The 25,547-nt window shown below is 53.4% G+C and overlaps 1 protein-coding gene across 2 annotated transcripts in view; it reads left to right on the top strand.

The window, feature by feature from the left end:
- The window catches only part of LOC105699229 (homeobox protein araucan), a 34,797-nt gene extending 24,264 nt beyond the window's left edge, over window positions 1-10,533 (top strand). Inside the window, exons 5-7 of one of the 2 annotated variants that reach the window (XM_012424075.1) lie at window positions 257-1,166; window positions 1,302-1,384; window positions 8,454-10,533. In XM_012424075.1, coding sequence (XP_012279498.1) covers window positions 257-1,166; window positions 1,302-1,341 — 950 coding nt within the window. In that variant the 3' untranslated portion in view covers window positions 1,342-1,384; window positions 8,454-10,533. Of the gene's footprint in view, window positions 1-256; window positions 1,167-1,301; window positions 2,121-8,453 lie in introns of those variants that run through there. The other variant, XM_023433918.1, reaches the window with a different exon arrangement.
- Window positions 10,534-25,547: the final 15,014 nt, after the last annotated feature.

Below are 25,547 nucleotides of genomic sequence, written 5' to 3' on the forward strand. Positions count from 1 at the left end.
CGGTCTCGAGCGGTGGCTTCACCTCGGGGAGTCGCGACTCCCTAGGGCCACGCAGCCTGGAGGCCGCAGGGAGTGGTCGCCGGCCGAGGTTCGGGGCCCCGGCAGGAGTGGCCGCGAAGTGAGTTCCCGAAAACACCGGACTCGGCCGCCATGGACGCGCCGCGGCCGCGTGGCGGCGAAACCCAAAACCCATAAGCCCGAAACCCGTCCTAACCGGTGACATCTAACCGCAGCGTCTCTCGTCTCCTGTTCGCAGAGCCGATGAGGCACGTCAAGGCGGAGCATCTGCAGCACGAGAAGGACCTGGAGGACGAGGACGACCTCGACCTCGAGGAGGACCCACGGCGGGGCGAGCACCCGTTCCACCACTCGATGCAGCATCACCACCACCAGGGTTACGGAGCCGAGGACCACCTCAAAGACGAGGCCATCAAGTCGGATTGCAGCGCCGGTGGGGTGCCCATCCCGGCCACCAAGCCGAAGATCTGGTCCCTGGCGGACACCGCAGCCTGCAAGACGCCGCCTCCGCCGAGTCATCCCCATCATCAGCAGTACCCTCACCATCAGCACTACGGTCAGCAGCAGCATCACCTGGGGAGCCAGGGCCACCACCACTCGCAGCAGCCCTGGCTAGGTTCCGGTGGTGGTAGCCTGGGGTCCTTCGCCCTGCCATCTTCCGCGTCCATGAGTCCGTCCTCGGGGGCCACCGCTCCCTACTCCAGCGCGGCCACCAGGTACGGAGGCTTCCTGTCGTCGTCCTCCGGTGGACAGCTACACTACAATCCCAACTCGTCCGGATCCTCGTCCAATGCCTCCTCGGCGGCGGCGGGGTTTCCAGAGGTTGGGACGGATACGCCGCCGCAAACCCCGCCGAACATGAAGGTGGCCACCCCCAACGGGGTGATCCAGGCTCCTCCTGGGGCGTATATCCCTGGTGGCAGCAACGCCACCAATAACGGCTCCGCGCACTATGCCTCCGGCAACCACAACGGCGGCTATCTCTCCTCCAGCGCCGGCTCCGCCAGCAACGGCTTCTCCTCCAGGCTCCAGAACTCGCCCCATAAGGACTTCTCCCCCGTCCCGCAGAACTCCATCGGCCATCAGCAGACCACTGCCAACCTGCCGCCCACGGAGGCCACCACGGCGTTCAAACCCTTCTACAAAGGGTAGGTTCACGGCGTCTTCCAGGGTTTCATGGAGTGCATCCCAGGGTACTCGGATCTTCCCTGTTGGCCCCTCCTCTTAGAGGCCATCCTGCACCCCGAAGGGCCGTAATTCTGACGTTGTCCAATCTGTTGCAGGTCCCAGACGATGAGCAGTGGCTTCGTGTCGCCGGTTTAAGACGGGGTCCAGGGTCCCACGGGGAATCGCCCTTACTCGAAAGGTTAGTTCCCTTTTCTGATTACGATAAGTAGGTGCCAGAGACACCCGATAACGGGGACTCGAGGACATCGCGCCAGTTCTCCGGCGATGAGTCCGACACCGGAGAAAGTTGTCGCCTACCTTTCGACCAGTTTTCCCCACTGTCGCTTCTGCCCCGCTCCTTGCTCTCGTACTTTTACCGCGACGTCTTGGATGGACCAGAAAGTCCATCCCACTGGTTTCTCCAGGACAATCGGGTACACGCGAGACGTCGTTGCCCTAGATTAAGGGGATCTGGACGGGGACATTTCGCATTGGTCTAGATTAGGTCGTAGATGGGTTCTAGCGTAGCGTTCGGGTAGAGTCCCGTCAGCTTCAGCTCGGCTTGGGCCTCGTCGGCCCTCCAGGCCCCGGCATCGCGTCGATCCGGGATCTCGAACTGATCTTGCGGTGTCGATCCCGCGAGGGGGAAAAAGTTATCCGAAGCATACCGGAGAACGAGTCGATCCCGAGCAACGGTACGGCCTTGTCCGATCACGATCTTGCCTGGGGCCCTGCGATCTTCTGCAGGAGAGCTCACGGTACCGGTCCCTCCCTATCGGCCTCTCGTTTCCTCTCGGCGGGCCCGAGTTTCACTCGGACACCTTAGGACAATCGATAAGGAATTAATATCCGGCGAGTTGACTGGTCGTTAGTCGGGTCCCGCGTCGAAATAATAATGGCACCGGGTATTGAGTAGCGTGTGGGCAGTCCTCAGGGAGGGAACGAGGGAGAGAGAGAGAGAGAGAGAGAGGGAGAGGCTATCGCCACCTGCTTGACAGTGACAAATGGACGAAGATTTCAATCGGTGAATGGAATCACCGCGGGTTCTCGCCGTCGGTCGCTCCCTCTCGCTCTGGCCTCTGCCTGGCCCCCTGGGCCTGTGAGGCCCCCTCTCTCTCCCCGGCCTCTAGCTTCTTTTTCTACGTCCCTCTCTCTTCTCTGCCCTTTCTTTCTCCTACCTACTCGCGCCCTCCACTCGCTCGACTACTCGGCACTCGGGTACTGCTCGATCTGTCCCACTAACGGGCCCGACTGGTCACTCGCGGCTTTCCTGCTCTCTTTTCGCCGAACGTCACGGGAATTGTCCCACTGGGTGGTGTCCTCAAGGTTCGGGTGACGCGAAACCTCCCAGACGACCAGTGGACGGCGACTTTCACGAGTCTGGAAACGCCTTGTCGGACTGGCGCCCTCGAGGCACCTCGAAGAGGAGGCCGAAAAGGCCTTGCATCGTCCTTAACTCGAGATGGTGGGGCAGATTTGACGTCGGTTTTCGAGCTGGACCAGGGATGATCCGCAGTAGGTCCCGAGGGTTGGGATGTACATTTGCGGGCTCCGTCGCGGCTCCCCGGGTTCTGGGACCGCAGACGTCGTTCCCTTCCCAGCGGGCGTCTCGGTTACGGCCTCTTTCCCCCGAAATCCCGGCCCCACTCACCTATGACCCCGTGGAAGTACCCTCCACCCTAGCAGGATCCCCAGGGAAGTCGGCACTCCCGCCGGCGAGGGACCGGGTCGTTAAAGAGCCCCGAGGAAACTCATCCCGACTCGGCCGCGAAGGACCTCCGTCCAGCCAGGAGTTCGGATTAGGTCCCGTGGCAAGCGAAGGCCACGGTGGAAAGCCGCGGTCCGCCGGCCACCGGACGGATCTAAGGACGGCGGGCGCGTCGGGACGTCGTCGGGGCCCGGGTGTTAGCAGGATGCCCTTATCTGGTGGCGATCTGATCCTAATTTATAGCCGCGTCCCAAATAAACTAGTTTTCGCTGTCGTCACCTCGGCTCTCCTGCCCTCTCCGCCTCTCCTCGGGTTCGCCTCTCCGGTCTAGTCCGTGGCTAACGCTTATAATACCACTTAGGCACCCATATACCTATACCCCGACACCGGTACCGAAAACCTGACCGTCCTCCCTCTCGCTCCCTCCGTCTCCGTCGTCGCAGCCATCCGGCCGATCTGCCGGGCAGGTAGATTGGCCCGACCTGGCAGAAGGCAGTGGCTACCATGCCCGCCTGAAAAAGTAACCCTCGACGCCGTGGTAATTGCCAATTAGCCTGGGGATATTTAATTGCCATTATGGACGGGGAAGGTAAGAGCTCCGATCTCGACGGGCCCAGCTGGGCCCGAACCCTCTCGCGCCTTCGACGATATTTACGCCTTGCTCTCCGCCCTTCGAAATTCATCCTCCTCTCCTCTCCTCGATGCCTCTCGCGGCTCGAGTTCCAGGTCCCCTAGGCCAACCTGGCCCCCGAAATACCTGAAATCGAGGTACCCTCGATATTAAAAGTTCACAGAAAAGCCGAGATACCGCGGTACTCACTACTGATCTCGGAGGCCAAACTTGATTAATCGTGCGCCGAGTCGATGTATTCCGTTGCCTGTTGCGGGAGTTAATTGCATCAATGATATTTTATTGACGGGGGAAAGGACAGGGGCCCGTTACAATGTTGCATCCCAGCTGGGCCGGGGATGCTGGGCTCGCACCTCCTATATTTACACCTCGTTCCTCGCCTTTGGGCATTCATCTCCCGACGTCCTTTGGGCCCTGGCCCGGTTAGGTGCCAATTCGATAAATCCTGCCGTGATCACCGAGTTCCGGAGGACCCTTGCCACATCGGCGGGTCCTTTTCGGACGCGGCCGATCGCCCGCGAGGAGGCCCCGTTTTGGGGATCCAGGACCCCGGAGAATTCGGCATTATCCTTTGTCCTTGTGCATCCGATGTCGGATTCCTGAGTCGCCCCGAGATACCGAGGGCCCGATAACCCAAAAATTCCCGCCGTTTCGGATTTCTATTTTTCTTTCCGCCTCGCCAAAAAGTGGAGGCCATCGAAGGCCCCGATGACGCGTCCACCAGGAATTTTCGGCCCCTCTAAAAAAGTCCTACCCAGAAGCCTTCCCTCTTTCACGAATTTTCCGTTAACCCGGGAATCCGGAGGTCTCGAGCGGAACCAAATGCGGAAACCTGGTGATATCCGCATGTGCCGGGAATTTTCCGCCGTCCGCCGCGCCGGCGAATGACGTCGTTTCCGGGCGGCGTTCCATTTGTCTCGATTCCCGCGGGGCCGATCGGGGCGTCGATTGAATCCGATTAAAACCCGAAAAGCTCGTATCGCAATTGGCGGCCGTGAGCGCAACCGTATCGCTCTTTGCGCGCAGGTTGATGGATGGAATCGGGCAAAAAGGGACGCCCCGTGAAATTTGGCGAAACGACGAGCGAAATTCGCGCCGGCCAATCGGGCTGGGAGGTTCCTGGTTCCCGAAGTGGCATTCCCGCTATTCGGAGGGGAGCGAGGGGGGAAAGGCCAAAAAGGGGGGCGAAAAATAAAAAGGGAAAAAAAATAGAGCCCCGCCAGAGCCCGAGGATCGCTTCCAATATATTCCTCGCGATCGATCCGCGACTCGACGAGTGCGACCTTTCGCCATATTACGGCCGGCCGTCGAATAAATAGCCGACCAGTTCGGCCATATTCATGGATCTCGTCCCGATGAATATTCCGAGTCCCCGGAACCTTCTCCCCCCCTGCTTCGACCCTCGCCATGCAGATCACCCACACGCCGAGCTGGATCGATACTCGGGAATCGATCCGCCGTCTTCCCTATAGATACCCCGATCGCCTCGATCGGGATCCGCGTTTCGTCCGATCGAGGATTCCGCGAACTCGGTTCCCGGCTCTTGGAACCGGCCTCCGGTTCCCGGACGTTCCTGAAACGGGGGAACTCGGGGAAGCCTCTCTTCGACCGTCTTTTTAACGGCGTCAGACAAAAATCAGGATTAATTTTAATTTTAATTAAAGTATTCCATGAATCGGGCTCATATCTTTTAGATCGAAATAGGCCGAGATGTCCCTTTGTAATGGGTTGCTTTGGGATGAAGTATGTAACATTGATTTTAATATCCTTGGGAGGTAGATTTGGTCCTGGAATTTCGTTCGTACCGGTCGGGACTATTTTTGAGAGCGTTGGGATAGGTTTAGAGATTTAGATTTCTCCGTTTCTGGTTTTCGATCGATCCGGCGTGGTCAGCCGGATATCGATGAGTATCCGTACCATTCCATGGCCAGGTATCGCGCTCGATTACCGCCGATATCTCGCTCCATCGGGTGCCCAATACGCCATATTGAAATCGAGATCGCTGGGAGAACCTGGAGAGGTTGTACGGGGGGTTATCGGCGAGACGCCGCGAATTAATCGGCGAGATAGGCTGCCGAACCGGCCGCCATCGTGAATGCCGCCTGGGACGGTGCAGAGAAAGATGCACCGAAGAAAGTGAAACCCTCGGTTGAATTACCAGAAACTGTGTTCGAAGGATTCCTTTTCATGTTCTTAAGACAATATTTCTCAGCAGGGTGGCGGTATTTGAATCTTTGGTAGACGCTCTTTCTTCGGCGCCTTCGGGGGAACGCCAGAACCAAGATGGCGGCCGCGCCGGCGCGACGTAAGACATTAGCGACAAAGTTTCCCGTTCGTTTCGAGAAACCGGTCCATCGCGCCCGCGTCTGCCGGCGTAATTGCGAATCGGCGGCGATAATAAGTACTTACTCCTCGGTACACGCGTCGGCCCGGATTGAAAATGGAGATTAAAACGTGTTCGCGTCGACGGGAATGACAGGGAAAAGGGGGGAGAGGAGAAAGAGCCGCGCCGACCGCATCGGCAGGCGATCCGGAATCGAAGGCCTGCAAAATTAATTAATTGGCCGGCCCGCATATTTCTTTTGCAGCGTCCCTGGGCCACTTTTTCGCGTTCCATCGCGTACATCGAGACCGATGAGTCCGCACGCTGGGGCCTCCTCGGCGCGCCTTATTCCGCCGCGTTAATTCGAACGCCGCACGACTGCCCGGACAAATGCGATTTTCGGCACGAAGGATCCCTCGGATGAAAAAAACCAATCCTGCGAAAGTTGTTCCATCCACCATGGGGAACAAGTTTTACTGGAGGCGTTTCCTCGTCCCGATCACTCGTGCGGTGGAAAACCGCGTTTTCGCGAGAAGGGCGGAGACGGCGCTCGGGGTATCCTTTGGCAGGCTCCTGCTCATTTTCTCTGTACTTAGCGACGCTTGTCGCTTATTTGGCGAGACTTCTCCTCGGGAAATCGACGTTTCTCCCCAATGTGACAGGCGGAGGTGTTACCGGTGACGTCTGGATTCGAGTCGCGGCTTCGGCGCGAGCGACTTCGAACGAGGACAAATGGCCATTAGTAGGATTCCCTGGAGGTCCGACTAGTGTCGCGCGCTCGACCGCACGGGGGGCAGGAGAAAGACGGAGAAAAAGCGATTATGGCCCGACAAGCGGGAAGAAAAAGAGACAGGCCGATATTAGCGACAAAGTGTTTCCGCGTCGTCCTTCAAACCGGTCCCCATTGGCTCGCACTGGTTCGGTTGTCGCCGCGCGGTAATTGGCGGTGTCGCGCCACGATAATCACCGTTCTCGGCCGTTCTCAACCAACGACGGGTCTCGCGACACGACCGATTGAAAATTAAGGCGAACCGTGGATTTCCAACGACGTGAGAATCGGGCCTTAAAAATTAATCGGCCGACCACGCGCGCTCCTTCATGCCGGAGATTTACGAGCTAAGCGCGCCCTTTCGCTGCACTTTTTCCCTCTAGACAGCCCCCTTAAGGCTGGCCCTCCATCGTTACGTCGATCGCATGCATAAACCATCGGACTAGGCTTCGATCTCCGGATTGTCTCCACTGCAAACCGATAATAGGGGAAAAAGACAAACTTTTATCCAGCCTTACACCGATCCCACGTAAACCATCGAATTACCCTTCCATACCCCGATCACTATCCCACTGTACTGGCAAACATGAAACCTAATCAATAATTCCAATTATCGGTAATAATGATTGTTATTTAATATAGTAGTTCATACTCTGAGAAAGAAAAAAGATTCTATTTTTCCCAGTATATTTGAATCAAATAATTATTCTTTGAAAAATGTCATTTTTCTCTTCTCGGGGTATTTCCGTATGTGCTAAGGTTTAATTGAGGGGGGAATATGGTATTTCATATATATATATTTTGTATGTGGAACTCGGAAGGGCATTTTGAAAACGGACACGGGGGCGAGGGTCTATCTCGAAATTAACGAGGAATTTAATCGCGTCGATTTCCATCGATCCAGCCCCGAGATTTAAGGCTACCACGCGCGGTCCTTCACGCCGGAGATTTACGATCTTTGCACGCGTGTTCCAGGCCTTGCTCTCGGCAGCCTCCTTAAGGCCGCCCTGCAATCATCATAGCCGATGGTCTTCTCATCCGCCGCATATACATACATAATCGAACCAGTCTCCTCTTCGACCTCCCCTCCAGGGGAGCCGAACGCTCAATCGAATTCCGATAGAATTTTTACATTTATTCCGCCGCGCGGAATCTCGCCCTAAACAGTGCCCCGTATTTTCCAACGGTGTATTATTCATCGGGGATTTTTTCCCCAAATCCATCATCCGCCATTTACGTCGGGGATTGCCCGATCGAGTGGCCGAAAAGTCGGAGCCCCTCCCGGAATTTTGGATATTTCTTTTCTTCAGGGGGAGAGATTTAATTTCGGGGGCACCGTTCCCCGGAAATTGAAGGCGGGCCCCGAATTTCGCGACAAGGCCCCGAGAAAAATCCGACCACGCGCGGCCCTTCATGCCCGAGATTTACAAGCTGCGTACGCGTGTTGCAGCGAAATGCCCTGCATGCATCCCGTTTAAGGCTGCCCTGCAATCATCGACGCAGCCTGATGCTGTTCCCAGCGCTCGCATATACATACATAATCGGACCAGTCTTTATCCCCGAACACCGTGAGCCGCGCTATTACGGGAAAACTGCAGGGGACGAGCACGTTAAATCGCGATTTCATTGAAATTTCACGAAACTTCGATAATTGTTCCCGCCACGTCACGCCGGGTCGTATTATGTAACTCCACCAATAAAGCCACGTACAAGTACTTTGAAAAAGAAAAGAATTGAAAAAAGAATATAAACCCCAAGAAATACGCATTTAAAACATGGGAACCATATCTGTCCACGCAGCATCTTGTGACGGGAGTTCTGCAATTTCCTGTTCCAGATTCTACGGATGCTGAGATGGCAGCATCGAGCGGTAGAGTTCCGAAGGTTGCCGGAGGTCCTGGAGATCCCGAAGGACCCGAGGGCCTTGGGAGTCCAGGAGTCCCTGAAAACGTCCCCTGCGAGTAGCCCAGGCTAGGAAAGCCGAAGAACTTGCCGAGGATCTGGGCTGGGATTTCGGGGTCCTCGGGAATCCGGAACCTCGCGTCCCTGGATCTGGACCTCCTCCAGGATCAGGAAGGGGAGTATGCCACTTTCTCCTTTTCGCTTCCTCCGGTCTGCTGGCTCCCAGAGCGAGGACTGGGAACTCCGGTTGGACACCGAGCCCAGGAGGAAGAGAACTAAACCGGGCAATGTGCAAATAGCACCGTGCGATTCGCAGCTGCGAAGGCCCGAGGACGCGCGAGCCCCTGATAAGCACCTTATGACAAGGACCCACTGACAACGCGGGGCTCGCATCCTCCTCGCGGCCCCATAACCTACCTACCTACCTGTTAGGATAACGAGCTACGACTTTAGAGTAACCGATTACGATTAACCCGATTGATTATCGCAGTGGATGAATATTAACGTATTTTAGGCCGTAGAGTCGTAAGTACGCCGAGCCGTCCTTATCAGGACTCGCGAGATGGGATGCGCTCGCAGCAGGCTGAGCCCCTCGAGACCGCCCGATCCCCAGAGATCGTTGATTAAAAGTATCATAAGAACCCCTAGAATCTTCCAAATCATCGCTACAACCGCTCCCTATTACTGGAAAAGAAGATTCAATAATATTGGTCATTTTTTTAAATATTTAGAATATTTACTTTGGTTACAATTTGGGGTTATCTCAAGTCGGTGATGGGATCGGGGCGTCTCGAGGTCCTCGCTCCTCCCGTCGTGCATATATATAAATATATACATAAATATAAATACAAATGAAGATATATAGATATAAATAGCCCGATCGATTATATATGTATATATAGGTTGCCGTGCGGCACGAGGGCGCGTACACGATTAAGTTCGCGAGCGAATCGATCGGACCTCGAGCGATCGTGGCACTCTCTTCGTTCGGCATAGGAGGAGACCCGTTTCGAATTTCACATCCCGGCTACAGAATGCAGCACGAGCCAGCCGTGCTTTTCGACGATTTAATTCCGCAGGGCCGCAAATGGGCCGCGGGTTACCCGAAATAAATTCCGCGGCAGACCGCTCGCGCCGTTATCGCTCCATTGCACAATCAGCCCTTTCGGAGGGCGATTTTCCTATCAAGAACGTCGGAAAATGAAGAAGAGAAAACGACGAAACGCGTCCTTTCCTCTTGCCTTCTGGGATCTTAATTTGCATATCCCGGAGAAAACGCTGCACCTGGAAACTGAATTCACCCCTCATCTAGCAGTCCCGAATTTTGGATATTTTTTTATACGGAATTCGTCTATCGTGGGAGGGAGAAATAAAAGGAGGGGCTAGGAGGAGCTACTGGAAAGCCTCAAAATTATTGAAAATATTTTTTTAAGCCACTCCTGACAAGTAATTCAACTCTTCCATCGGCGCATCCTTGAAGAGTCCGGAAAGAAATCGCACCCCATTTTGCAGCTCGGGCGGGTCGAAGGGTCATCGAAGATTGTACATTGTCCTGTAAAGAGAGACCGGCACGAGGAAGAGGAATGATAATTAGAGGAGGGAAAAGGAAGGACTAACCGGAGATATACAATTTATTTATATATATCTGTGATATAAAGGGGAGGAAAAAAGTATCGCTACGTATACTCTTACTAAGACGGTCGGTGCTCGGTGCATTCGTTGACACGCGCATATGTTGCACGATGTTCATAATTACATGTACATAATTATACGACATACGTCGCATTGCGAGGGTGAAGTGCGCCTGCGCAGGGGGTGGGAGAGTCACAGGGGAAGGGAGTGATAACCGTACCCGAAACAGCGTACTGCAATCCTTGCACTGTGCTAATTGTTGTGAATACACATTACACGATATACATATACATATATATATATACATGGCACGGGACAATACCCTGCGCGTGCCTAGGCCCTCCGTTTGGTTATCCACGCGGGAATCACGACTGTAAATTAATTTCCTGTAAATAGTTATCAATGTGAATATGGATAAATATATCTATTATTATTATATTATTATTAATATCGATATCGCTATTATTATTATATTATTATTGTCTACTACCATTATGGATTCATATTATATTAAAAAGGAGACTATTACGTTGTACCCGAGTCGGATGTCACTGTCCTCTCCCTTCGAATATCTTCGGATAGGGTGACAAGGACGAGACGTTTTTGGGAGGATTTTTCGGAATACGGGAAATATCGGATTCCGCCGATGTGGTCATTGGATGCATCGATCTCGCCCCGGGGCGAGGAATTGCAAAATGACCACTCAAAATCGGCCAGTCCTCGCACGTAGATGCATAAACATCGGGCAGGACATCGGAGCCCTGACATTCCAGGATGGACCTCTGCTTTTTGAACGCGCCATGACAATGCCAGCGAATAGTCGGATTACACGAGGAACCGCTCGCCCGTCAGGAACAATGGCCATAGGCGTTGATTCCTCTCGGCGGTCATTTGCATATTCAATCGGGGAAATAAAATCCCACCGGCGACCGGTTGCAACATTCGGCAACTTCTTTGCAACGGCGTCTCTGCCTTGCTGTAAATTCTCCGGCCGTGCCGGTTCCGAGGACCCGGAGAGATTTAAGGACAGAGGTCCTTCCCCGGCGAAAACGGGGTTCCTGAATTTCATTCGACGTCCTGCGGGTTGACCGGGAGTCCCGCTCGCTGAGGGGCCGAATAAATCAATGGAAATATGAATATTATCATTTGGATAAAGAAACGACCGGTCTCCTTACATTCCGTAAATCTGGGAGACTCCGTAAATTCCATCGGTTGAATTTTCCCAATCTCACCGTCCAGGTCCGATGACCCTCGCATAATTAAGAAGTCCCTCCCGGCCGGGAGGAGAGACCCTGAATTTCATTCGTCCTGCAGCTTCCCCGTAAGAACCGGGAGTCCGGACAAATAAATAAAGGAACGAGCATCCCACTCTATTATTTCTAAAGCAAAAAAAGGGGGCCAAAGAAATGAGCATCCCGGATCGGGCTACCTTAAATTGTGAACAATTTAGTCCTAACCATCCCTTATAACCGGGGCCCGATTATACCGAGGCATCGGCAGCGACCAATGGCAGGAAGGCGCCTTTGGCGGTGGCATGTATTCCCGGAGAACTCCATAAAATCCGCGAGAGGAATAACTAAGCGGGGAAATAAAACGGGGGAAAGGGGGCAATAAGACGATCAAACGGAAATTCCCAGTGGCTCTGGGGGCGGCAGTTCGTACTTTGCGGAGATCAGGGGTCCTCATGCGAGGGTTCCCTCGGCTCCTTTTATTGGCCCTCCGAGGTTGCTTTACACGCAGCGTTAAAATCAATTGCAGCGGCTTCCACGGGGCCTTATTCGCGGTAATGATGGGTAGCCCTTAATGGTAGAGGGTCGCAGTCAGAAGCCGAATGGCCAGTGTTCCCATCGCCCTCCTGAAACGTCTTTTAACTAAAACGAGGCCGATAGTCCACCGCGAAAGTGCCATTCCCATCGACCCTGACTTCCACCTCGGAGTAGGAGAAAAATGGTCCCGACGACGTCGACTTTTCCCGACACCGCGCGAGATATCGAGACTCTCGACGCCTCGACCCGGTGACTTCGACGGAGCCCCTGCACGAGTGCCAGGATTATATTGCCGATCCTAAACCCTAACAACTATAAATTGGGCAAGAAAGGATATCCCGGAGGCCGCAACGATCCGCTAAGACAAAGGGCGCGGGTCGAGAGGCGAGTATCCCGCGGCTCTGCTCGCTGCAATAAAGTCATAACCCTTCCACTCCCCTCACGGGCCCAAGGCCCCGTTCCAAGTCCGAAGTGAAACTTTTCGGAGGATCGGGAGAACCCTTCCTCCACCTTCTCCCAAGCCCCGAAACAGCGCCCTTATTTCATCCGTTACGCGTGCGTGGGGTGCTTCCTGCACCCCAGGTGCATCCAGACTCGAGAGGAACTATCGTACTTGAATTCGATTTTTATAACAGAGAATTCCTTAATTTTGGGTGCGACTAAATATGCAGTCACGATGGGTGTATCCCGATGTTTAGAATAGAGAGTCCCTTAATTCCGGGCGCGAGTGAAGGTGCATCGATACCGGGGGTTATTCGAAATTGATAAGTCGGGGCGGAATGGGGGAAGCGGGAAGGTGCAAACGGGAGTTTACCCTGGGACGCGAGTAAGAGGTTACGCGCTTGTTGGGGCATTCATAAAATATGTTTAACTCCCTATAAATCGATTGGGCCCCGGCTTGACGCATTACCGGATTAAAGTGCGCTCCGCGGCGGAGCGAGAGCGCGTTGTTGGCTCGCGGTAGGTGTTCGTCCGCGAGGGGGTTTATTTATTGGTTTCTCCCGGTTTATGAAAACTCCTCCCCCGGCCGATAAGCATAATAACAATATTGATAACCCCGCGCCGGGCAAGAAGGCATTACCATAAATTTGAATGTCTTCGCGCTCGCGCTCGGGGGGAGGGCCCCCCGAGCAGTCCGGCTCTCTTTCTTTTAGCCGGTCGCCCTCCTGTCCCGTGACGCATTTCCCCTTCTTTCCCTTTATGGCTTACTTTATGGCAAAGACTCAATTTGGCCCGGCAGTTGGTATTCCCGGTGACTAATATACCGGGCACACCACGTGGGTGATGCATCATGCCCCGCCGGACGCTCCGGCTCCTCTCCGTGGGATACCCCCGCTAACTTACGCCAGATTACCGCCAGTATTTCACCGATCCAACTGCCCTTCCTTGCCTGCCCGAAGAAAGTGGAACTCACCCTGGAACTCGCACCGACACCTTCGCATCCCTTAAATCAGAAAACAATGTTGCAAATTTCTACTTAGGATTCTTTATTCGGGCTTACATTTCCTGGGATATTGATTTTTCATTTTAGCAGGAATGCCGCGACTTTTGGGAGCCCTTCCTCGACGCCAGTCGGCACCGAAGTCGCCGATGGACTTTCGTCGCCGGTCGGCGGAAAGCGCGGTCGCACCCGCGGCGAAATAATCTAGAGTACAAAATGGTAGCGAGATAAGCCGCATGTGAATAGGAACTGGCGACGAGGACAGCGGCTACGGTTATCGCGCAGTAAAGATGTTTACAGCGCCGTCGCTGCACCGTCGCTATCACTATCACCCCAAAAGAACGAGGCGCACTAATTGATTTGTGGCTCTTTGCCCGCTATCGGGCTGGCTCGTAACTTAAATTAAATTACACGGCCGATCGTCTCCCGTCCCGAAAGCTCGCCTCGCTCGCTTCGAAGACCTCTCCAGGCGTCGCGACGACCTTCCACTTCCCCTGCCCCTCCGCGCCGTTCTCGGAGTGACCAAAAATTCCAAATCTCGAAATATCTCCCGGAAATTGTATATCCATTCAAAGCTATCCTCCTCCTCGTCATTTTTAATGGCGTGGGATACCGCGAATGACGAAGAAGTGCATGCTGTAAATACTGCAACGAAGAGTGCAGTAAATACCTGCGGAAGGACATTAAAGGAATGCGTTAACGAACGCTAGCCAACCTGGCGACGACCTCTTCAACTTTTTGGATAGAACCCCATTTAGGCTAATTGATTATCCCTAAAAACCCTCATAGGATTTATTGCAATTATATTTAATCTTAGGTTCTGTCTTTTTATTCCTTTCCTTTTAAGGATGCTGGGGATTATTTGCAGTTTCAAGATGCACCGGGGAAGAAAAAATACACGCGCACTGTAAATACCGACGGGAAACGCTAATGAACGCCGGTATTGAGCGTCCCGGCGTCGCTATGGAGAGCGGTTTATTTAACCGCGGCCATTGCTCAATTAACGGCGGCGTCACCGCGTCAGATAGTGCCAATCCGACAAGCTATAAGTCCGGGCTCTCCGATAATTGACTTTTGTCGCTGATTGGGCCCGGAGTCGCTTCGACGGATTGCTCGTCGTTTCTCTCTTAATCCAGCCTAATTCCCGGCAGCCGCCCTCGCGGCAATTCGAGCAAAATTGCGCTTATTCCGACGAGTTATTACCGAGAATAACAGGACGCGAGAGTGGGCTCGAAAGAAGGATTCTCCATTGTTGGGACTCAACCTACAGATTTACACGTCGCTGGAAAAAAAAGGAAAGGTGTCAAAATAAAGAAGGGAAAAAAATTTCTGGCAATTCTCTTTTTTTTTTCAATTTTTCTTTCCCTGAGAATTTAAGGAGGTTAATAGCGCTATTATTCCCAATCCCGATACGTCTATTGGAGATTTAGGTAAATCTGTAAAAGCAAGTGTTTCTCACCTGAGTAGATAACGTTTCCCGTAAAAGTTCCTCGGGAAGCCAATGGTCGTTCCCGGCGGATGTTTTTCGGGGGGAAACGTGGGGACTGTCCGAAAGTGTCAGGACCCGGCCGAAATGGTCCGAGCCCAGCATCCCGGGGCCCTATCTTATCGGAACGTTAGCGTTGAACTGCCCCTCGTAGTTTCTCCGAGTACGTGTGCGTGAGTCGGGCCCCCTGCCCCCCGTTTCACGAAATATCCGTGATTTAAGGTAAGGCCCTCGCGAGGGAAGGTCCCAGCCAAAGAGAGAGAGAGAGAGAGAGAGAGAGAGAGAGAGAGAGAGAGAGAGAGGGCCGAGGAGTTTGGGTCCCACGGCCGGAGTCGTCCGTCTCGGGACCCGACTGACGAGGGAGAGACAAAAGGGACGTCCAAAAGCGTCCAGGATGTCCGACTCCGGGCCCTAAGGCCCAGAGGCAGTCGGATACGCTCTATTATCTCGGAAAGCCGCGTTAACTGGATGTCCCTTCAAGACTCCCGGTTAATTACTGAAATCCGGGCCCGATCTCTCCCAAATGGGCCCTGTGTCCAGTTGGGCCCCTCGGGAACTCGAAAATAAATAAAGCGAATGGAACGAATAAACTGGATTTCCCGAAATTCTGGACTCTCACCCAAATCCTTTCAGCAGTCCTCGTCCTGGTCCATCGGCAGAGTTTATTGGGTCCGTTCTCGCCGGGCCCAAAAAGTCCCCCAGATATCCGGGGACCGTGAGATCAGTGCCGGGGAATTTCTCCGTTGTCTTTGTCCGTTCATTGACGCCGATGTCCTTTCATTGATGCGCCGGCCGTCGCGTCCTTAGGAAACTATGCGGCCCGGGATGGCGTAACGAAGTGGGGCCCCCTCGCATAAATATTGGGGGCCCGGGAGAGAAGGACTCGGTCAAAAAGCCATCCTCCGCCGGAGACGAAGGTCCTGCTGCAGAAAGGGACCCGAGGACCCGGGCCCGATATCTCGCCGCCGACAGGACGTTCCAGGGATGTCGCAGTCACACCTGGGGGGACACCTTTGTAGCCGACGCATCCGCCGCGGCGCTTTGCGTCCCAAGTGCGTACGCTTCAACGCTCCGGGCCCTCGAACTTAGGTTAAACCTGTTTCGATGTCGATATGGACGACCTCGGACACGCTGCGGCTCGGTCGCTGCGGAAACTTGACGTTTTGCCGAAACTCTAGGCCCCGATTCCTGGCTTCGCTCTTTTCGACCCTCTTGAGGCCCTTTAAAAATTACCCTAAAATTCGAAAAAATTAATATTCACCTTTAACCACCGACACGTGGTCTGACAGACCCGATCGAGCTCATCGCTTTAACGCGATCTCTCTATATTGTTTTTTTTTTAATTTCATTTAGTTACTACCTTATCTTTTATTACAGATTAGCTATTATTTTTGTACGATAGTGGAAAAATTGACGGAGGCTAGGATCCCGTGTTAGGGTCGGTGGTGCTAAATTAGCAGGTTTGTCGTTAAGGATTAATGATTTCTTATGCATCACCGACACTTTATGTAGAGCATCTTATAGAGGGGATTCGTAATTTGCATGTGTACTCCACATTTACACGACTCGCGGCTATTGGACGAGTACATCGAGCGGGGACGAGGGGGATAAGGCAATATCTGCAATCGTAACGAGTGCATAACAGGAGGAATCACGAGGGTAATTTGTGTCAGATGTAAGTGTCACTATTTCCAGTGACACTCTTTACTGTTGTCAACCGCAGATAAGGCCGGTATGAGTAGTGCTCGCTACTACTTCCACGGGCGTAATGACCTGCAATCGTACATGCTAGGTTATCGGTCGCAAATTGATGTTAGAGCGTAACTTCGGATACTCTTAAACTTTCCAACTTCGCATAAAAAATGATCCCCACTGCCCAAAATCCGAAACACGACAAACTGAAAATATCCAACCAGCGCTAAAAATATTAATACTTCTATTCCTTTTTTAAGGTGAGGCAAACTATACTAAGGTGTCCACCTTTAGTTTAGAGGCAGATCGTCCCGGAGGTGTCTCGCGACACCTGAACTCTCTCGTTGGCCTTTTGTCTTGGTCGGACGGCCTGATACGGAGTTACGTCACCGGCCACTTCGGGAGCGATTTATCACCGCTTGGCGAAATCGGCCACTCGGATTGGCCAGGGCGCGGAGAAAGCGTCATTATTTCAGAATAATCTAAAACCAATGGTGATTAGTCAGAGAAAGAGAGAGAGAGAGAGAGAGAGAGAGAGGCTGGCGTCACCTGTTCCGTACCGGGCGTGTTCGTCGAACAGTCCGCGACCGGTTCGCGATCGATTTCGGGGACCATCAGTCACCGAGATTTCACGTCCGGGACGTCCGCTGAACGAGAGGGCCTCGTTTCGCAATTACCGGTTTATCGGTCCGTTTTATCAGGATCGACTTTCCTCTGAGAAGCTTTCGAAAGCGGACGCCGCTCTAGGTGGGAAATTCGGTCCAAAACTTGAACGGCAGTATTTCGATCGGAAAAATCGGTGGTCCCGGGTCGGGGACGCGTCTCCAGGTCCAGGACGTCCAGCAGGATCCCCATGGTCCCGCGACCCAGCGCGACGCGTCCTAAGGCCTCGTGCCGAAATCCAATATTTCACGAGGACCCGGGGCCCTAAGAAGCGTGTAATATACGCCTAGTGATTTGTTTGTTCCTACCACGCCGGTTGTCCCGGGTCCTGCCTGAAATATCACCGGATGCAGCACGTGTCCGCGGGGCGACCTTCTTTTGGATGCTGGGCCGCAGGACCGAAATCTCGACCGGGGCGAAGAGCTGACGGTTTTATCCAAGACGCGGGAAAAAAGTATCGAAAAAAGGCACTCCCCAAAGCCTAATCCAAAAGGAACTTAAAGAGGATCTCCCTAATGATCCAGAAAATCCCCGGGTAGGACCCAAAAATTGATAACTCGAGCTCATCGACCGATAACGAAGCCCACCCCCGATCTCGGGTTTCCTCTCCGGGGCGTCCAGTTTCATCCGGGGTTCCGGGAGAGGAAATCTCCAGATGTCCCGGTGGTCCAGCGGCTGCGGCGGGCAATTTATTAGCCATTATCGGAGACAATGCGGCTACCTGGGCGCCAAGCTCGCGCGATTCGGTCCGCGGCGGCGCATGCGCGCGCGAGACGGTCGAGGGAGATCGCCGTTGACGTCGGTCCCAGGGCCCGAGGGAGGGGGGCAGGGGGCCCGGGCCCAGGTTCTGAAATTCTGCGCTAAGCCGAGCGGGCGTATATAGGTGGGCCCGCGTGCACCTCGGCCCCTCGATGGTAGGGACGGACTCGAAGAAAAAGTCGCCTAATTGATGCTTCGTCTTTGTTTTGGTTAATTCCAACATGGTTCGGCCATTAAAACGTCCCGCTGTATCGGCGGGCCCGATCTCCGGTGCGAGATAAATGATGACACCCGCTCCAGGGGTACCATACTTACCTACACCACCCTGCAGGCCCGGGGCCCGCTCTTCCGCGCGTACATGTGCCTAGGTCCCAGCCCGAGGGGCCCGCCGAGACAAGGAGGCAAAACCAGGCGACCCCCCTCCCCCCGCTGGGTCCACGTAACCGCGGGCCCCCGTTAGGGCCCGCGACGAATATAACCTCTCCCCTCCTCTGACAAACGACGCCTCTACTTATCCCACGGGAATGAGCCCGTAACGAGCCCGGGAGCGTCCTTGTCCATCGTGCACCATCTACGATTTGATTGCCTCCACCCGAAACGACGAGATCGGTCTCTCCACCATTTTGGTCCTCCGTTTCTTCCTTTTCTCCCTTTCCCTCCTCTTGCCTCAGGGTCCCGATTTCGCCCGCGCCCGACTCCGCTGGTGAGGCACCTGGGGGACCTAAGGATGTGGACCGCCATTTTGGTGCACGGCGGAGAACGAATTAAACCAAACGATTTCCAGGTGAAAAAGTGGAAGAAGTGGCTCGGAACTCCCTGACCTAGTGGTCTTGTCGAGAAGGCCCATCTTGAAGAGTCCCTAAGGACTCTCATCGGCTCCTTGGGGGAGATTTCCGTCTCCTTCTTTCTCTTCTTCCGATGGTCCTCTCCCGGAGGGTATATCTCCTCGGAGGTACATTTAACGTTCCGGCGGTACCAACACAAGGCGGAGGGAATAAGGTTAAGTGAGGCCAGACTGGCCGAGGTAGATATCATATCGGGGAGGACGCCAAGAAGGAGTGTATAAATTTGTAAAGCCGGGAGCTTCGGCCACTCAACCTGGAGTGGCATTAACGGCTGGCAATCACCACTAAAACACTAAAGTATTAATGTAAAACACATTCTGATAGAGATACCCCTTCCGCGCCCCTCCCCCCTGGAGACGCACCGGGAATGTCATTGGTTCTGGTATCGTTACGCGAGTCTCCTCTCTTCCTCCTTGTCCCACTCGTGTCCCAGGACACGGCTCTGCCTTATTTTCCCTCCTCCTTCCGCCATTGCGCCGGCCAATTCGTCGGGCTAAAAGCAAATGTCGACACGCGCGAAACTGCTCTCCCAGGGAGATGGAAAGAGAGAGACTTATCGCACCTCGTGGGAGGCTGACATAGACGGCGCGAGGCGTCGCGCGACCTCGTTTCTGTTTCCACGATATCGCGTCGGAAAGGCTAACTTGAACGCTTAAAAGTCGAAGCGCCGGATGAGAAATCACCTTCGAGGTGTCGGAAGGGAACTTTTGACACTTTTGACGGCTCCCTGGATTCATTTCGACGGGCTAAAAGCTCCAAAATTGATGAAAGCGAGTGGGGAGGAAATCATCCGCGGTTTGGAAATTCATGGTTTTTCGGGACGCTGGATAGAGAATTTCTCGAAAACGGAAATGATGCTTGGTGATTAAGGACCGGGAGGTGAAAGTGTAAATCATGGCGGACCGGGATGCCGACCTAATGGGGAGATTCGTCCCGAGGGGGTAATTCCTGTCATCGAGGGGGGAAAGGGAGAAGCGGCGCAGAGAGGCCGGAGGTGTTAAAGCGCCATTCTGAAAACGTGAGAACAAGATATTGCTAGGGTTTACAAGGTGGCATCGCCGGGAATGCGAAAGTGTCCGGGAATTTATCTAGCCCGGCAGGATGGGCTTCTTTCCTTTTCTCTCGGTTTAACGAATGGCCGTTGTCGGCTCCTTGGGATGCCAGCCGCCATTTTGGTGACCCGCGTGGACACCGGAGAGCCTCTTATCTCGGCGATTTTCGGTCCTCTCCTTCTCGATAAAAGTTTTCTGCCACCTGAAAATGCATCCCTGCTTAAAAACTCTTCGACATCTTCCTTAAAAAAAAAGCCAAAAGAAATCCGTCCCACTCCCAGGGATGAAATCTTCGAGGGTGGGAAATTTATTTAGCTTGGCCGCCATGTTGACTGTCGGAATGACTCCATTTATCGATTACCTCGAAAAGGCCTAATTTTAGGCGTTGATATATGTTTCTTCGGCACTTCCGGTCCGTTGAAGTCTTCCAAGAAAGGTCAGGATCATCTCCATCGACATATTCGATACCGCAGCGTTATAAGAGTGCTCCGGCGATCTTAACCTCTCGGTGTTTTTTTTGTTCTTTTCGTCGATTTCGTGCACAATGACTTTTGTACCCCATAAATTTCGCCTTTACCACGATTTCCTTTGACTGTGTACGTGGACATGCCTCGAGCACGCTTAAGATGGACACCACGGGGAACCTCGGGTTCACGTTGATAATGTTCGAGTCCTATCACTGTTTCCCGCAGTAACCGTATTTCTTTTTTTTCCTCCTTTACTTCGCAAGAGGCCTCTCTCCGGCGATTCGGCGGAATCAGGGTGAATACTCTCGTAACTCTTGATAAGCGAAAGCATTTCGACTCCGGGTGGGACGTAGAGTAAGCGTTTAGGACAGAGCGTCTAACTATTTAAAAACCTCTTGCGAGGATCCCTAGAAGTTAAACGGAAACTTTTCCCTTCCCAGAAACTATCAACTCCCACCATTCATATCACCATTTATTAATTAGGTAACTCGACAGGATGAGCTCCGATTGACCCGATAAATTCCCTACAAGTTCCAATCTCTCCTCAAAGACTTCTCCACCTTTTTTAACCAATAGGCAGTCAAGAAAATGTGCAAAAAGAAATAATTCGCTGGGCAAAATCGGCAAAATGACGAGAAATCGCGACATTTCGGCATCGCCGATGTTCTCCAAAGGGACCAAAAATGGTATGGGTGTGCACGCGTCCTGGAGCCTTGGTCCTTTTATCAATTCGGAGGTCCTGCGAGGTTGGGACAAGAGCCCGTAAAAATAAACGGCCCGTCCGAAAACTCGTATTGGGACAAAATCGGCTCGAGACGAGGTCCTGGCATTGGGTTCTCGAAGGTCGCGAGTCTAGTTCCTTTTGCCAGGAGCGGCCAGGATTCCTATTCCTGGGGCGGGATCGCAAGGAGTTTACGGTAGTCCTCTAATTAACCCTCGTTATAGGAGAGATTTGTTCGCCGGAAGGCCGGGGCGACAAGTAAACCTACATTCCACGCTATCTTCGGTGGCGGCCGAAAGGATCGCAGGGACTACCTTAAGGATTCTGCGGGAGGAAGCGTTTAATTAAATTAACGCTTAGCCAGATTAACCGAGGTGCGAGGAGAGATCCGAGATGCATAATGAGTAGTCCCGTGACCTCGGCCCTCTTCGGCTCCCTTTGGGTGGTCCACCTCCGTCGCCGACCACTGGGCTCGTTACCGAGCCCCGCCGACACATTTTATTGCCAGTTTTTCTCCCGAAGATTATTTACCTGTTTACGAGCCCCGCCGAAGCTAAGGGCGACGAGATTTTTCGAAATCCTGGCCGGGAATTAAAAGCGAACCGATGGACTCGCCTGACGCGTCACCTGGGGGAGAGTACATCGAGTATGTGCATCGGTACATCGGCACTCGTCATCCCCCCGTTAATAATTAAGATTTAATTATTTTCTGACAGAATATAATTGAATATAATCGTTAGACCTCGATTTTCTAGCTCGAGGACCTCGAAGAGAGGCGATGTGCGGGGATTTAAGAGGATTCTGTCCCTGTTTGCATTTTCTTTTTCGGGAACCCGAAGAGAACCTCCACGGGAAGTGGTATTCTCGGGACAGAAATGTCCTCAAAGTCTGTAAAACCGATCCGGGCGTTCCCGGTGGATTTTTTTCAGCGGACAGGGGAAGGGACCGCGCGGTGATAAAAGACTAGATTCTCGGCGCGATAGCGAGTAATTAAATTCTACCTGATTTTATTACCTGCGCCGGAGCTTGTTTAAGCGGGTTTTATGCCCCGAAACAAATTCCGAATCTGGCCTGATAGCACCGGACGAGCATTACAAGTCGGTTCGCTGGGCTCGCCGAGGGTTTTATCGTCGCATTTTGCTTTGCCGTTACAATACTTGATGCCGGTACACGCATCCTCTCCCTTTTCCTCTCGTTTTTCACCTTTTTCGGGGCCGAGGACGCATCCTTGTAAGTGCCCAAGTACCTACATGTGTACCCACCGAGAGACCCTCTCGAGGGAAAATTCCCGAAGACGTCATCGGACGATCGGCGACGATCTACCCGAGCACGTGTCCCAGGGGAGCAATCCCGGGCTAAAAAGGGAGGTGGACAATCGACACTTTGCGGACTATTACGTCGGTATCAAGGCTCGGTACTGAATAATGAATCCGATGCGCCGATCGGTCATCCCGGCGCCATGTTGGCGTGAGTCAAGGCTCTTCGTGTATTCTCCTAATCCCCGCCGCGGCTATCGGGCACGGCATCGTCATTGTTCCCTCGGCAAGCAGGACAGGTGCATTCGGAAGAAATGACGAAGAGGTCGCGTTAACACGGGAACGTGTCTCGAGAGTTGCGGCGCAGCCACCCGCGCACTCGGCACGTGGCGACTCATCCTGTCACGTCCGTCGTCCGCGACATCGCCGACGCGTCATCGTCGTCTTCTCCCCTCTAATCCCCGGCATTGTACCCGAGGTATTCCTCGTATAAATCGTTAGCAGCCGGTTGAATTATTCCCTCGACCAGTGGCTCCGGACAAGGCACGCGCCCCGTCCTTTTCGGGCGCGCATATTGATGGAGCCGCCCGGGCGGTGCTTCCTGGTCGAGTCATCGAGGGGTTTCAAAAGAAATCCGATATTATTGCCGGTGGATCTAAGACCGAAAGAGAGTCATCGGAAGTCAATGGAACTCGTCAGGGAACTCAGGAAATAATTGAAACTTGAGGCAGATCCGGAAATTAGGGATTGGGTCCTGGACTTTGGAAATGTTCTCGGTTAGGATGGTCGGGTCGGTTCCTGGGAAGTACTTGTACCCGGGGAGCGGTCAAGGAAACGGGGAAAGTCGGAGGAAGAGGGGGATAGGGGGACTTAGGTGGAGGGAGCGAGACGGGGCGCTCGTCTTCCTTGCGCGCAAGGTTGCTCCCGATCCGTCGAGGGACCCTTTTTATCTCGGAATTCGTCCCGGAAAGGACGCGCGATTTCTCGGAAGGGAAGGGTCCGTCCTTACCCCGAGCTGGCAGGGACTACCAGGGTGCTGATAGCGAAGGTCCCTGTTCCGGAGGCGCATCAATGGACCTCCATTCAGACCCGGCCGATCCTATCGGACTACCCGGGACCGGGACATCGATCTTGGTCCCCTAATTATTTCCAAGATGGAGTCAGCCCGGTCTAGCCTGTTAGTACGGACTGTTCCGCGGCTCGTATGCGGTCGGTCCTCCTCGGGTTACATTCTGAATGAAATCTCTCTCCCTCGTTTCTCACGAGCTCGCCCCAGGAAAGCATTTCTCTTTCCTCCGAACGGGACTCCGGTCCCTTCTTCCGCCATCTTTCCTTCGGAATTTGACGATCCTAATAAGGACTCTCGAGGTCGTCGCAGGTTTCGCTCTACCTGAGAATCCTTATCCTCTCCTCACCAAAGATATCTTCTGTAATCGATAAGGGACCTCGATCCGCCAATCGAACGATATATCCTTCCCGTTGCTTCGGGAAGTCCTTAAAAAAATTTCCACCGATCAATGAGGGACATCGATCCTTCAAAATCGGAGGACGAAACTGAGCATTTCACGTCACCTCCGCAGAGTGACAGGGGACACGATCGAGCCGATTTTCCGGAGACGTTGGACGTACCCATCCTTCTGGGTGGTCCTTTGACATCCAGGGTCGACGTATTGCCGGCATCCATCAACGTCTGCCTTCTACTTCTGTGACGTTTCACAGAAGCCGAAGGACCGAATATTCCTCTCCTCGACATCCTCCCTCCCCGGGAATAATTCAATCCCTGGGATCGAAATCGCAATTAAACCCGCGGATACCAGCAAACGAATCCGTACGGATTCCACATTTATCCGCGATCTTGAAGTGCACGCTCAGCGATGCACCTGCGTTTACGTGCACGAAGACCATGAGGACTAATTAGATTACCGAGCGGCGACTTACGACGTAGTGACATAATGACATCGACAGGTCGATGCACGGATTGCATCGAGCTGGATGCACACCTGCTATGCGTGAACCTTGAGCAGCATCGACGAGAGCGAAAAAGTTGGTGCATGAGATGTTCACAAAAGGCTAGAAAAAATATTAAACGAAGGATCTCAGCCGTTTACCATTTTCAGTTGTATTTTTTTTTTCCTTTTACAGAATCTGTGCATCCTACCTCTTGAATGTTAAATTTAGGGGGTTTGGTTGGACGTGAAAATGGACGGAGCAGATTCCGCGGACAATTGGCCGCAGTGGCGGGGACGGATCTCGCTGCGGAATCGGCTCGCGCCCCTCGGAGATGATGGAGCGCTTAGGACGAGGTGCAGTGCCGCGAATGCATGCCTCGGGTTTTTTGAGGGGGTCTTGGCGGGGGGTGGTGACAGCGGGTAAAAAACCGCGGGGGGCCACCGAAGGAACCAGGAATTTAACCACGAATGGCCACGCAACAGCGAGGAGCCGTCACTTCCAGAGAGCCCCGGCATCCATTACCTCCTGGTGCCCTGCCAACCACCGCACCACCACTCGTATCTTATATTAATATATTATTTACCCGAGCCACCAGCTGAACAAGAATGGCCCTCGTCACATACCTATCATTGTTTCCATTATTTACCGGCAGAAAGCCCCGGATTAACGCGTTTCCGTTTTATCGCGCGTCCATCTCGACGACTCTATTCGCGACGCGCGAATCCCGGATTTGCATGCGGAGGTAATTCCGCGGGATAATTTCTGAGAGTCGATCGAGACGCGGAAATTCCCCCGGAAATTTCGCTCGCGTTAAACTGCAATTAAGGTCCGTGTCATACTTGAGCGGGACCGAGTGCACTTCGGCGGGGCACGACAGGCGTTTTACACAGGTATGCGTTGTAGATAAGGGCCCTTTCGAGGCTGGTGATCGTAAGTGCGGTCTGCCTATGGGTAATGGGCTTTATGGTGTCATCCGTGAAAGTTGTCTATGCTTCGTCGGTAATACGATGATTTTAACAGATTTTAATAGATTTTAAAATCGAGGGTACTCGCAGAATTCACCCGGGGACTCTAACGATGGTTTCGACAGGTGCTAAAATTAAGGGCACCTGGGAATCCGCCTTCCCCGTGGCCAAATCTGGAATTAAAAAGGTGAGAATCGTAATAATCAAGTTTACGATTACTGCCGACCAGAGACTCGGCCGCAATTAAGGGAATTATGGGAATTAAGGGGCCTGTCACACCTGAGCGGTGGCTAGTGCACTTTCCGGGGCACGTAGAGGCATCTCGTCCAGGTAG

The sequence above is a fragment of the Orussus abietinus genome, unplaced genomic scaffold (assembly GCF_000612105.2).
Source record: "Orussus abietinus isolate OABI.00-Male unplaced genomic scaffold, Oabi_2.0 scaffold3, whole genome shotgun sequence".
Taxonomy (NCBI): Eukaryota; Metazoa; Arthropoda; class Insecta; order Hymenoptera; family Orussidae; genus Orussus; species Orussus abietinus.